The 10,578-nt window shown below is 43.3% G+C and overlaps 1 protein-coding gene across 1 annotated transcript; it reads left to right on the top strand.

The window, feature by feature from the left end:
• The first annotated feature begins 5,032 nt into the window (after positions 1-5,032).
• Positions 5,033-10,065, top strand: LOC132878040 (tripartite motif-containing protein 16-like). Its single transcript, XM_060913637.1, has 4 exons — positions 5,033-5,262; positions 5,395-5,566; positions 5,765-5,824; positions 5,930-10,065. The coding sequence occupies exons 1-4, from the start codon at positions 5,089-5,091 to the stop codon at positions 6,484-6,486; spliced, it is 963 nt and encodes a 320-aa protein (XP_060769620.1). The 5' UTR covers positions 5,033-5,088; the 3' UTR covers positions 6,487-10,065.
• The last annotated feature ends 513 nt before the right edge of the window (positions 10,066-10,578 follow it).

The raw sequence follows: 10,578 nt of genomic DNA, 5'->3' as shown, positions 1-10,578 counted from the left end.
TAAATAGGGCATGGTTACTGGGAAGACACACAAACACAGGTTAATTACCGTCAGGTGTAGTGATGCTGCCACTCACCTTCCCTGGCTCCGCCCTCCTGTCACAGACCAGCACTTGACCACGCCCCCGCTGCCACAGCTTTTTACTAGATTTTGGGGCATGGCGGTAGGGATTACTGTTCATTCAGCTACAAGAGCATGAGTGAGATCAGACACTGATGTCAGGCGAGGAGGTCTGGGGTACAGTCAGTGTTCCAGTTCATCCCAAAGGTGTTCAGTGGGGATGAGTTCAGTCAGGACTCTATGTAGGACGCTCGAGTTCTTCACTCCAACCTTCACACACCATGTCTTCATGGAGCTCACTTTGTGTACAGGAGCATCATCATGCTAAAACAGGTTTGAGCGTCTGAGTTCCATTGAAGGGAAATTGTAATGTTACAGCAAACAAAGGCGTTCAACACAATTGTCTGCTTCAGATTTTGTGGTAACAATTTGGGGAAAAAACACACATGGGTCTGATGGCCAGGTGTCCAGATACTTTTGACAATGTAGTGCAGAAAAAAGCCTTTTAAAGAACAATGTTGTACAGTGTCTTGCAAAAGTATTCATCCCCCTTGGTGTTTGTCCTGTTTTGTCACATTACAAGATGGAATTTAAATGGATTTTTGGGGGGTTAGCACCATTTGATTTACACAATATGCCTACCACTTTAAAGGTACAAATAGTTGTTTTATTGTGACACAAACAATAATTAAGATGAAAAAACAGAAACCTGGAGTGTGCATAGGTATTCACATCCCCAAAGTGAATACTTTGTGGAGCCACCTTTTGCTGCAATTACAGCTGCAAGTCTTTTGGGGTATGTCTTTATTAGCTTAGCACGCATGGGGGCAGAGGATTTTGTCCATGAGCCACTGGAACATAGTGGGAGCACCGAATAACCCAAAAGGAAGAATGATGAATTGGTGTAAGCCAAACTTTGTGGAAAAGGCCGTTTTTTTTCTCAGGATAGAGGAGTCAAGGGGATCTGCTAATATCCCTTTGTCAAATCCAGTGTCGAATAAATGCGAGCAGCACCTAATCAACTGAGTAACTCATCAATTTGAGGCATTGGGTACACATCGAATTTAGACACCACAGTGACTTTACGACAGTCCACACAGAACCGGACCGATCCATTAGTCTTGCGAACCAAGACCACCAGGCTGCTCCAATCACTGTGGGACTCCTCAATTATTCTCATTTCGAGTATGGCCTTGAGTTCATCCCAAACCACCACTTTCTTGTGTTCAGGTAAGCGATATGGGCGGCTATGCACCACCAACCCTGGGGGTGTCTCAACGTGATGTTAAATGAAGTGAGTGCAGATGGGAAGGGGCAATAACATGTCAGAAAACTCTGCTTGCAACCTGGCAACCTCTGTGAGATGGGCTGGTGAGAGGTGGTCTCCACAGGGGACCGGAGTGGCTTGAGTGGTTACTTTCATTTTTACCTCCAGCCCCAACTCTGCCCTCTCTGGAACTACCAATGCCAATGCCATGGGGACCCCCTTCCAATGTTTACATAGGTTGAGGTGGTATACTTGTAGCGCCCCACCCCTATCCGTTCGCCTCAACTCATAGTCGACATTCCTGATTCACCGTGTGACCTCAAAGGGCCCTTGCCACTTAGCGATTAATTTTGAGCTCAAAGTGAGCAATAATACAAGTACTTTATCTACCAAGGTGAACTCTCTAAGGTGCGCACCCCTGTTGTACATCAGGGCTTGAGGTTTTTTCACCTGCCATAAATTCTACTGGGTTAAGTGACTGAGTGTGTGTGAAGCTTTGCGCGCAGGTCAAGAATGTATTGAATTTCATTTTTACTCTTTGAAGGTCCCTCCTTCTAGTTTTTCTGCAACACATCCAAAATGCTGCAAGGCTTATGCCCATGCAGTCATTCAAATGGGGAGAATCCCATGGATGCTTGCGGGACCTCTCATACTGTGAATAACAGGGTTTCGAGCCATTTATCCCAGTTACATGTGTCTTCACTTACAAACTTCTGAATTAAGTTTTTAAGTGTTTGGTTGAATTGTTCTACCAAACCGTCTGTTTGTGGGTGATACACAGTGATGCAGATGGATTTAATCCCCAATAACTCATAAAGCTTGCAAAGTGTGCATGACATGAATGTCATGCCTTGGTCAGTCAGGATTTCTTTGGGAATCCCGACTTGGGAGATAATTTTAAACAGTGTCTCTGCCACATTGCTTGCAGATATGTATGCAGCAGGACTGTTTCCAGATATCGCGCTGCATATTCCACTAGGACTAAAATTAAAAAAAAATCCTCGTGTCGACCAAGCTAATGGCCCGACGAGATCCATGCGAATTCCTTAAAAGAGGGTCTTGATTAGAGGGAGAAGGCACAATGGTGCTTTTGGAGTGGCCACTGGATTCACCAGCTGGCATTTGCAGCATGCTGCACACCACTTCTGGTTATCACCACAAATCCCTGGCCAATAAAACCGGGTCATAATTTGGGCTAGTGTCTTATCATGACCTAAGCATCCGGCCAGAGTGTTAAAGTGAGCTGCATGAAGTTAAGTTCCCTATGGTTTTTTGGGATTACAAAAACAATTGGGTTATTTGTTCACGGGTTTGAGTGCCCTGCGTCACTCAGTATAACCTATCTTTAATAATTGCAAAGTACAAGAAGGTGAGTGTTGTATTTGGCTAGAGAGTCTGACCATCGCCTACTCTCACTTGGTCAAAAGCATGACACAGAGTCTTGTCTTGCATTTGTTCTAATGGGAAATCCTCGAGAGAATTCCTGAGAGAGAGAGAGAGAGAGAGAGAGAGAGAGAGGAGGGGCAGGCCGCTTTCTGCTCCTCGTATCGCTCTGACATGATGCTGACATGGATGGCTCTGAGACGGCTTCCCCAGTCAATGCCACACCGGAATTCCCCGTGATGAGTTACCCCAGGACCTGCCCACTACTACATGCTTGATTAAACCTTTAAACCCCAGCCAATCTGTCCCCAGAATTAGTGGGTGGGTGAGGCATGGGCTACCCACCACCACCTCGACCCTATGCTTTTCATCCAGAATAGTATGTCGATGGACACTAGCAGATATTCGTGAACATCCCCGTGTACACACAACATTGACCACTTGTGCTCCCCCTCAATGCCTCACCTTGAACCAGGCTTTGGTGGATTAAGGTCTAACTGCAGCCGGAATCCACCAATGCATGTTATTTATCCCCATGAACATGCAATACACTCCAGCCTGATCAAGGGCAGTCTCTGGCATGTTGGGGATCCGGGACCACTGCTCCCACCTCCATCGCAGAGAACTGCTCCCGGAGATGTCTGGGTTCCCCGCAGTGCCACCAAACCAGCCCAGGCTTCACCTCTGTACTGGTGTTTTGAGGATCACTCACCTGAGGGTGAGAAGACACAGAAGAGAAAGGAAGGACGGGGACATCACAGGCACAGCGAACCAGCTGCTGGAGGGCCAGCCCCCATTTCTGTGGTGGGAGAACAGGGTGGGGACAGGAAGAGGGGAGGGGAGAGAGAGAGAGAGAGAGACAGAGAGAAGAGGCAGGATGTCCACCTGCCACTGAAACTGCCACCAAATGGTCCTCTGTCAGCTTGATTGCACGATCCGGCAACACTGGGCGGTGGTACTGGACCCACTCCACTGTTCTTACTCTACTGTCCCTTCCGGCAGCCACACGATGAACTGCTCCAGCCCCACCACATTGATGACTCAGTGTCACAGTCTTCCACCCTCAGCCACCACCAACAGGCATCTTGGAGCTGTTGGCCAAAAGCGAATGGCCAGCCAACTTCTTCCAATGTCAATGTGTGGAAGTGCTGATGGTGTTGTTCCAGGAAGCAACTGACAAGCTGCAGGATGGCTTGCCTCAAGTTGGCATAGTTGAGCCGACTGTCGATGGGGAGCTGCTGCACAACATGCTGGGCTAGATGAGTCATGCATTACTTGACTGTCCATCCCCACACCTCTGCCGCCTGCTCAAATAGCATGATGAAGGCTTCTAGATCATCATGTGGCCCCATCTTCGCTTGGGTGACATGGGGAAGGTCTGCAGCTGTAGCAGTCAAGGACCTCACCAACACGAGCAGGTGCTGGAACGCCTGGCGATCATCTTGTTGAGCCAGCAGCAAGGCTTCAAAGTGCTGCTCTTACTCCTTATGGAGGGAGATCGGGGCTTGCTACTGGCTCTGTTGGGTGGCAGCAAGGGCATAGGTGACATTCTTGAGTGGGGAGGACTCCATTGGTGGTTTCCTTCAGTCTTCCTGGCTTTCGGCACCACTGTCATATGTCCCTAAGGTGGGTGGAATAGTGAAGTGCAGATAGGCAGGAAATAGTGATGAACACAGTCTTCTTTATTTGTCAGTTTGGCTTTTCAGCTTTAAGGTTGTCTTGTCACATACATACATGCGTTCTCTAATCAGGAGACAACCACCTCTTCGCTCTCCCCTTTTTTTTCACTACCCTGTCATTCTTGCAAAACAGACACACGAGTTACCAACAGGTGAGAACAATTTGCAACTCACCTTCCCTGGCCTCGCCCTCTGTTCACAAACTGGTGCTTGACCACACCCTCATTGCCACAAAAAAACCCAAAAAAATCCACACAAAATAAAACACACAGAGAACAGAACATTCACAGCTGTAAGAAACATGAATGTACTTTGAACTGACATTAATATGGAACCAGTTTGCTCATACTGTATAAAAAGCTGAATGTATTTTATTTGTCCTCAGAGTGAGTTAAAGGAGGAGCAGATGAAATCCCAGCAGAGAATCCAGGAGAAGCAGAAGAAGGTGCAGGAGCTGAAACAGGCTGTGAACACTATAAAGGTGAGCAGTGAGCAGAGACAGAGCTGCTCCTAGAAACACACACAACATGGACAACGAGTCATTTACAGTCCCAGTAAGAGAGGGAATGATAGATGAGCTTTAAATCGTGTGTGTGTGTGTGTGTGTGTGTGTGTGTGTGTGTGTGTGTGTCCTAACAGCTCAGTGCACAGACAGCAGTGGAGGACAGTGAGAGGATCTTTACTGAGCTGATCAGCTCCATGGAGAAAAAGCGCTGGGAGGTGACGGAGCTGATCAGAGATCAGGAGAAGGCTGAACTGAGTCGAGCTGAACGACTCCTGGAGCAACTGGAGCAGGAGATTGCTGATCTTCAGAGGAGAGTCACTGAGCTGGAGCAGCTTTCACACACACAGGATCACATCCATTTCCTCCAGGTAACACTCACTGTCTCATCTACAGAGCCAGCAGTTCCTCACACACTCTCTAAAACACCTCTCATTAAGGGAACAATAAATGTCTCTGTCTGACATCACAAGTGGGTTTTACATTTCATTTGCTTTCTGTAGGTTTTAGCTTCTGGACGTCGATCTCCTCCACTTATCGGACCAGATTTTCACACATCCAGCGTCACTGTCCATCAACATCTCTCATTTGATGGAGTGAGGAATTCTCTCTCAGATCTGAAAAAGAGACTCGAGGAATTCTGTGAGGAGGAATTCAACAAAATCCCTCCACATGGTAAGAGGAGCTGTTCCTGCTGGAGAAACACAGTGATGTGTTATTTCTTAGCGATGCTCCTGCTTTCTTTTCTGCAGACACTTTATTCACCCGACACTTTGAACTCAAACACTGATTTAAAATGAATAAACTGACTGGATCACTTTAAACTCTTTCCATCTTTTACACAAACTCATGTTTCCATTTTTCTCTCCACAGCTGCAGCAGTTCAGATCATTTCAGGACCAGAAACACTGAGCAGAGAAGAGTTTCTGAAATGTACATCTAACACACACACACACACACACACTTCATATAAATATACTGTGTGAATTAAACCCAACATGTTCACACTGTTCAGTTTGTTTTTCTCTTTTATTTTAGATTTCTGTTATCTGACTCTGGATCCCAACACGGCACATCGTCACCTCATTCTGTCTGAGAAGAACAGAGCAGTGAGAGATAGTGGGAGAGAGCAGCGTTACTCTGATCATCCAGAGAGATTTGATTCCAACTGTCAGGTGTTGTGTAAGGAGAGTGTGTGTGGACGCTGTTACTGGGAGGTGGAGTGGAGCGGTGCTGGTGGTGTCTCCATATCAGTCTCATATAAAGACATCGTCAGGAAAGGACTGGGTAATGAGTGTGGGTTTGGAGGCAACAATCAGTCCTGGAGTCTGTGGTGTTCTTCTTCTTCTCTTTCTTTCTGGCACAACAACATTAAGACTGATCTCAGAGTTCCATCAGCCTCCAGAATAGGAGTGTATGTGGATCACAGTGCAGGAACTCTGTCCTTCTACAGCGTCTCTGACACGATGAAGCTCCTCCACAGAGTCCACACCACATTCACTCAGACTCTATATGCTGGGTTTGGGTTCTTCAAAGTTTCTGGGTTAGCGTTCTACTGGTTTTCTGGTTCTACTGTGAGATTGTGTGATCCATAGTAAAAAAAAAGTGTTTTTTTTTCTTTTTTATGTAAAATTCCTGCACGTTGCCACGTTGTTGGTCAATCGTCTGTTTTATTCGAACACAATCCAGCTGGACAAAAAACAGTCACTTTATTATTTAAGTTAAAGCATCTCATCTCATTATCTCTAGCCGCTTTATCCTTCTATAGGGTCGCAGGCAAGCTGGAGCCTATCCCAGCTGACTACGGGCGAGAGGCGGGGTACACCCTGGACAAGTCGCCAGGTCATCACAGGGCTGACACATAGACACAGACAACCATTCACACTCACACCTACGGTCAATTTAGAGTCACCAGTTAACCTAACCTGCATGTCTTTGGACTGTGGGGGAAACCGGAGCACCCGGAGGAAACCCACGTGGACACAGGGAGAACATGCAAACTCCACACAGAAAGGCCCTCGCCGGCCCCGGGGCTCGAACCCAGGACCTTCTTGCAGTGAGGCGACGACACTAACCACTACACCACTGTGCCGCCCCTAAGTTAAAGCATGTATAATGTAAATGTATAATAATTAAAGGTAGACTGCCTCTCAGATTTTTTTTTAATTTAAGCCATAAAAATAATTTTCCCTGACACCCAATTCTTTTTTAGTGGACCGAATGCTACTGAATTCGAAACTCGGACTTCAAATTTTATTACTTTTTTTCCCTAAAAGAACAATTAATGAATTTCGAGCCATGTGGCCCTAAATTCTCTGCCATTTTTTTCTTGCCTCACCGTGACCTAATCCAAGATGCTATGTCATGCATAACATGGCAGGGTTTCCCTGTTGTGGGATGCAAATTTGCAACCTGAGAGAACAGATCAGACATCCTGTCACTCCTTCAATCAAACTTTAAAGATTTTTTTCTCTACTCGGGCTCATGTCTGAAACGGGTGGGTTATACAGGAAATTCACGAGGTTATACAAAAGTCGAGTTTAGGAAAGTGTATTAGTGGCATTACAAATGTAGTGTAGGGTTCATATTCCAAAAGCTATTACTTCTGATCACTACGTTTGGCAAAAACATGAGCAAATACAAAAATCAAAAAGATGAATGGAACGGCTTTGCTTATATAGTGAACACTGAAACAGGCAGGCGGGCTCAATGTCACTTTAGTTTTTATTTTTTAAACTGTCACTTAACACAAAACACGCTTTTTAGCAGGTTCAAAATAAACTGTGTGCTACTGCACCAACGTGATTTCAGCCAGGGGAAGAAATTCATACTACACACACACACACACACACACACACACACAGCACCTTCACCAGGCTTGCATGCCATTCACAAACCGGTGCTTGACCACGCCTTCGCTGCCACAGTGAAAAAGAACCGTATACTGTCTTGCTCAATGAAATAAACTGCACAGTATGATAGTGAATCGAGAGGTTGTTCACCAGAAGTTGTGCAATATAGGTGCATAGCCTAATTACACACATTTTTGCTCAGCGGTCTTCACCATCGCAATGATAAAAAAAGAATCTTCTACGTAAACTATCTAATGCACGGGAATAATATTTACATTGTGAAATCAATACATAATTTTTGTTCTGAATAATTGGCTAGAATACGCTCAGTGAAAAAAGGACTTCAACAAGATGAGTGACCAGGTTCAAGTTCGCCTCAAAAAGATACATATTCAAGCTAATTGCAGCATGTTCTTCACTAATTACAATATTTACGATAGGGAGAAACAGACTAACCAGCATTTGAGGTGTAGGGTCCACTGGCTCCATCATATTTTCTGTCACAACTTGAATTCTGAAGTTGCAATGTGAATATTATTGAGATTAGCTCATCATCTCATGGCAAAATGACGTAACTGGGTCAGTGCATGGTCAATGAAAACCTGCGCAGGCGCACACTGGACTTCCTCTGTCTGCTTGACTGCGCGAAGCGAGTGATTTCTTGCACATTATTTGCGAGGAATCCCCTCAAAATAAATAACTTACCAGCCACAAAATGGCCTGGGTTTATATATATATATTACAGAAATAACCATATATCACAATGACCAAATTTGAGAGAGAAATAAATTTCAGCGATTTTATGAAATCAAAAGGCCGTCTACTTTTAAAAAGGGAATGTTAAAAATTAACTGTCAGACAAGAAACTCAAATTTTAAAAAGAAAATGATCTCTCATGACTTTAGCATAATAAATTTCTATTTGTTTCATATTAAGCAGCCTCTCATTAAATAACTAATAAACAGTAATAAAGTCAGAACAGAACAACATTTTAATGTCACACTATATAAAAATAAAACACACTACAACCCCGCTATAATCAACTCCTTGGGGGACGTCCAAATAGTTTGTTATCCAGAAAAGTTCGTAATACTGAAATGGACCCCCTTGTCAAGTCATGTTTGGAATTCTGAGATTGATTGTATCCTAGTCATAATTCTAAGCAGGAACAATGTCAGCTCATGAGCTTTATAAAACCCAAGCTTAAAATGTAATTACCATATATATAATCAACCTTCAAGCTTAGATTTGTGAGTTGGGGCTCAAGAAAGATAAAAAGCATTTTTATGCACGAATAGCCAAGTTAATGAAAAAACTCTTGCTTTTGGTGGAACATCTTCACCCACTGCACTTCATCCCCTTTAGAAGAGGGGTGGGTGTGCAGCAACTGCAGAATCTCCACTTTTTAAAAAAAGTAATTAGATTTTCTTTGTTAAATTACACATTTTTGATCTGTTTATTAGTTGTCCTAGATTATGTGGTGTGGCGTTTTCTCTGTGTAAGTCCTGATGAATGAGCTGTAAATGTAGAAATGCTAACTCATTAGAATGAGTGTATACACATGTTATAACTGTAGCTGTACTTCTGTCAGAGTTGCTGTTGTAGAAAAGGGAGATTGTGAATAAGTGATTCTCACAGCAATGTTGCCTCTTCAGTAACTTTTTCACAAATGAAAATCATTGACACTGCATCCTCTAGGCTAAAGAGTATAGGGACTGTCCATCCAGCTTGTTATCAGTGCACAGTTCAAAAGCCAGCATCTATGATGGTATGTGGGTGCATTAGTGCACATGGCATGGGTAGAGTGCACATCTGGGCAGGCACCATTAATGCTGAATTATATTTACAGTTTTTGGAGCAATATCCAGATGATGTCTTGTTCAGGGAAGGCCTGGCTTATTTCAGCAAGTCAAAGGCTCAGTCATAAAAGAGTCTGGGTGCGAAACTGGCCTGCCTGAAATCCAGATCTGTCTCCCACTGAAAACATCTGGCGCAGATTAAACAAAACAGAAAACTTGATGAAGGAGCAACTGAAAGTATATATCAGGGAAGAATGGGACAACATTTCACTTCCAAAACGACAGCAGTCTCTTCAGTTACCAAATGTTTACAGAGTGTTGTTAAAAGTAGAGGTGATGGAACACAGTGGTAAACATGCCCCGTTCTTTCTGGAACTTTCTTGAAATGCGTTGCTTGCATCAAATTCTAAATGAGTGTATATTTAAAAAACAAACAAACAAAAAAATTATCTGCTTCAACATTTGATATGTTGTCTTTGTACTATTTTCAATGAAATATAGCATTTCCATGATTTGCAAAGAATCACATTCTCTTTTAATTTATATTTTACAATCTACAAACATTTCTGGAAACATTGTATATAATAATCTCACCTTGCATTAGTCTGAATGGCTCATTTGGCTGATGTGAGCACTTGATAATATTCTGATCCTGTTAGAGATTATCTGATAAATGTCAGTAAGGTTGTATTGTAGTTAGTGAACTGTTATTTAATTCAGCCAAGTTCAGAAAGAGTTCTGTACTAGAGCTGATTAAAATGCTGCAAATATATATTTTACATATTGTTGTATTAAAAATGAATAAACAAATCAATTAATGAAAAATAGTTGACAGATGAATTGAATATCAGAATAATCAGCAGTTGCAGCTCTACATTTTACTAAAATGAATTTGATTGGAAGTTTTAAATATAATTAAAGCACAGAAACAAGAATAATTGACTTGATATCCAGTGAAAAGGAAAAAAAAAACATGTTTTGTATCTTTAAGATTTATAAAGAGCTCATTGTAATGATAGAAATGAAAATGCAGGCA

The sequence above is a fragment of the Neoarius graeffei genome, chromosome 2, assembly GCF_027579695.1.
Source record: "Neoarius graeffei isolate fNeoGra1 chromosome 2, fNeoGra1.pri, whole genome shotgun sequence".
Taxonomy (NCBI): Eukaryota; Metazoa; Chordata; class Actinopteri; order Siluriformes; family Ariidae; genus Neoarius; species Neoarius graeffei.
The sequence above is the reverse complement of the archived record's forward strand: the minus strand, read 5'-3'. Positions and strand labels throughout refer to the sequence as shown.

Bases quoted from the DNA above. Each gene is read 5' to 3' on its own strand.
- LOC132878040 (XM_060913637.1), top strand. From the start codon at position 5,089: ATGGAGAAAAAGCGCTGGGAGGTGACGGAGCTGATCAGAGATCAGGAG. The intron at 5,567-5,764 runs GTAAGAGGAGCT...TTCTCTCCACAG, and splicing joins CAACAAAATCCCTCCACATG to CTGCAGCAGTTCAGATCATT. The intron at 5,825-5,929 runs GTACATCTAACA...CTTTTATTTTAG, and splicing joins CAGAGAAGAGTTTCTGAAAT to ATTTCTGTTATCTGACTCTG.